The sequence below is a fragment of the Cynara cardunculus genome (assembly GCF_001531365.2).
Source record: "Cynara cardunculus var. scolymus isolate 2C chromosome LG 13, CcrdV1, whole genome shotgun sequence".
NCBI classification, from domain to species: Eukaryota; Viridiplantae; Streptophyta; class Magnoliopsida; order Asterales; family Asteraceae; genus Cynara; species Cynara cardunculus.
The window spans coordinates 17412611-17416171 of NC_037540.1; the positions used below are offsets into that span (position 1 = coordinate 17412611).

At 34.2% G+C, this 3561-nt stretch overlaps 1 protein-coding gene across 1 annotated transcript; it reads right to left on the reverse strand.

The window, feature by feature from the left end:
- Positions 1 to 2446: 2446 nt before the first annotated feature.
- On the reverse strand, positions 2447 to 3001 carry LOC112524839. The gene has a single exon (XM_025134788.1). The coding sequence runs from the start codon at positions 2999 to 3001 to the stop codon at positions 2447 to 2449; it is 555 nt and encodes a 184-aa protein (XP_024990556.1).
- Positions 3002 to 3561: the final 560 nt, after the last annotated feature.

Here is a 3561-nt window from a genome sequence, read left to right on the forward strand (position 1 = left end):
ACGTACAGTTTTGTTTTACTGAAGTTATATTTAATTTAAAGTTGTTGGAGATTCAAATGTGACTTTTAAACAGTTTTGGTGATCTTCACCCTGTAATTGGAAAGAAAGGGTTATTTCACTATACCTTCTGGTTTAACCCTCATTTTGTATTTTAAAATATGCATTGCAGGTCCGGCTAGGGGATAATAATGGGAAGAGAAAAATGTGATTATTTTCCTATTATGCTTATCTACTGTTTTAAAGATACATGTTGTTATACATGTGACCATACAAGAATATTATTTTGGAATTTTTGAGTTGTAAATTCTGTAAATAAGTTTCTTGTACTAGTGGGACCTTTGTGGTGTAAATTGTATTTATTTTATATGAAGTACATGTTACATGCACATGTGGAAAATGGGGTGTTCCAGAGGTGGTATCAAAGCTCCGAGTTTAAGGGATTTAGGTATTCAAAGCATGATGCCTAGACTTAAACTGTTATTTGCATATTAAGGAGTCCCTAACATTGATATCACCATTGGGAATAAATATGATAGGTTAAGAGAACAATATGTAAGGTAAATTCAAATTAAAATGGCCAATGTAATTATGAATTTATAGGTACATATATGTACTTGTATACCTTACTATATTTGGTAATTTTAATATGTGATTATTAATATTAAATATCTGCAGATGGTTAGTCAATCTAGAAGATCTGAAAGGATCACACGCCCCAACCCCAACGATAGAGAGGATTCTTCTGCTAATGCTCCGACCAGTGTTTCTGAAGGTCGAGGCAGGGGAAGAAACAGGGGTAGAGGACGAGGGAGAAGTCAGGTAAGAGGCAAACCAAGTCAATCTGAGATTCACCCAGGTTAAGGTGAGTCTATTTCGTCTGCTCTTATAGTTGATATCATGACAGTACTGTAGTATTATTCAGTAATACTATAGGACTGTTACAGGAGTGCTATATTACCTTTATGTTGGATTGTCTATTTTGTGTTTAAACATACCTTTGCACCATGTACTTTTTTTTACAATTGATATTTTCCTTAGTTAATAATTAACTCACCCAAGTTTTAGATCAAACAAATCCCTCAAATTCGCAATCTGAAATTAGTTTTTAAAGACTAAACTTTTGAAGAACTTTGCAAGTATTCTCTATGGAAACGATATTTGGTACTTCTACCATTATAACTTGTGAAAAAAATGATAATAGATCAAGGTGTATACTTGCACTAAAGTCTATTTTCGTATTGAATTTTGAGGTTGCATAAACCAAACAACACAACCCACAATTAAATATGCACACAAGGTAAAAATTTATGAACATTTTTTAGAAATTATTATAATTTGTAACACACTCTAAATCTACGAAATTTGGTATAACTTTTAAATATCAACTAAAACAACAAACTAGATCTCAACCTACCACTTTTGAACACATCATAAAAACCCTAGTACAAAATTTCTTAAGGTTGTTTTCATTGTGTTCATAATGTATTCAAATGATTAAGTCTATATATATATATATATATATATATATATATATTAGTTGGATACCCGTCCAATGCGGCTGGATGCCAATGTTTATTTGTAAATTGTAGGTATGACGTTTATGATCATTATAAAATTCAAATTTTATAACGGTTGATGACCGAAGATTTGGAAAGAGAATTGCACGATTAACGGATTTCCAAACACATATCAATTGGTATTCTTAGATTGTTTTATAATGATTTTCACTTAATGCAACTCATGATCAACAAAAGAAAAACCAAAATTCATGTTTAAACAAAACGAAGATATAATCATCTAAAATAATACAAATCGACACATACAGAGTATGAGAAGATACCACTTGAAGCATCCATATGTTGATATACCCTGTAAGAAATGTCTTATGATTATAATAGATATATACCAAGCGTAGTTGTAAAAAAAGTGTAATAATAAGTACTCGTTTGTACCTTATTAATCGCGTAAAACTTCTTGATACACCACGTTTGATGTGTAGACTCCGTCCCAATTGAATTTTTTGGCAGGCTTTCCCAATACCTTTGTATTTTCACGTGATGTCCCTCTTGATAACACCACATAAAGTTGTCCGTGAGAGAATACTGATTCTAGTAGATACACACCTACATTAGGAATGGTCTGTCCTTGAGCTTTATTGATTGTCATAGAAAAGCTAAGCCGGACTGGAAACTGTTTTCTCTTCAATTTGAAGGGGAACATGTTATCTTCAGATAGACAAAGAGATTTCTCGGTAAAAATACTCTCTATCCAGCATGCTGACCAATAGTTATTTCTGCATCGATTACGTTCTGTTGAAAACCTCTACATATCAATCTGATGCCATTGCATAAGCCATTAGAGAGATCGATATTTCACAATAGTATTATTGGGCATCCAATTTTGAGCCGGAGGTAATGTGGGGGCAAACCACTAATAGTCAGCGAGTTTAATAACTCCATTGGATAGAAGTTATTTCTGTCATCTTCTGCTTCATCAAACTGTAGTAAACTTTTTCATCGCCGCAGAATCTATCAATCAACTGATCATTAATCTTATCGACATTCTCATTTTTTGTTGATAATATCACCCTCGAAATAATATAGTTTGAATCTGCTCCGTTGATTTGCAGATTTGGAACTATTGCGTCAATTAAATCATGTTTTGGTTTATCTTTATCAGTATAGGCAATGGTCATGTTATCGGGAATACGTATAAAGTTTTCTTCCATCATGTCTTCATTTCCATCACCCACTCGTAATAGAAAATTTGAAAACCATGGATCACTTTGTGCTCTCATATTGAGAGTTAAACGTATTTTTTTAATTGAAGACCAAAGAGGTGACATTCGTAGGCTCTGTGCACGGGTTTCACGTCTCACGACCGGTAAGACCTGTCTAAAATCACCTTCCATAACCATTATTTTTCCATCGAATGGTAGTGTTACCCCTGTGATGTCATGCATTGTTCGATCAAGCACCTCCACCGCTTGCCTCTTAGCCATTGACGCTTCGTCCCAAATGATTATTTTTGCATCTCGTAGCAATTGAGAAGTCCCTCAGTGTTTTTTTATGTTGCACATGGAGTTGTTATCAAGATTAAGGGGAATTTTAAATCGGGAATGAGCTGTTCTCCCCCAAGCATATTATTAGTTGCAACACCTGAAGAAGCAGTGGCAAGAGCAGTGAGACCACGAGAACGAATGTTGGCAAGCAATGCTTTGTACAAATACGTTTTTCCAGTCCCCCTGGACCATCTATGAAAAACACTCCTGAACGATTATTGTTTACGTGCTTCATGATCTCATCATATGTGTATTTTTGGTTGAAATTAAGGGATTCTCGGGCACGTAAATGTTCGTCTTCCACAACTATGGAGTATTCCTCTTGTACCTCACGAAAACTTCCAAATTGTAAGTTGGTATCTACATTTATCTTTGGAAGATCGAAATCATCAAGATTTTTACCCATAGATTGTAGAAAGCTAGTGATGTCAGTTAGGACCATATTCCGAACTCGGTCAACACTTTCGCATTGTCATCTAAAATCTTCTAAAAGTGAATAA

Excerpts from the sequence above, each read along its gene's own strand:
- LOC112524839 (XM_025134788.1), bottom strand. The coding sequence starts at position 3,001 with ATGGCTAAGAGGCAAGCGGTGGAGGTGCTTGATCGAACAATGCATGAC.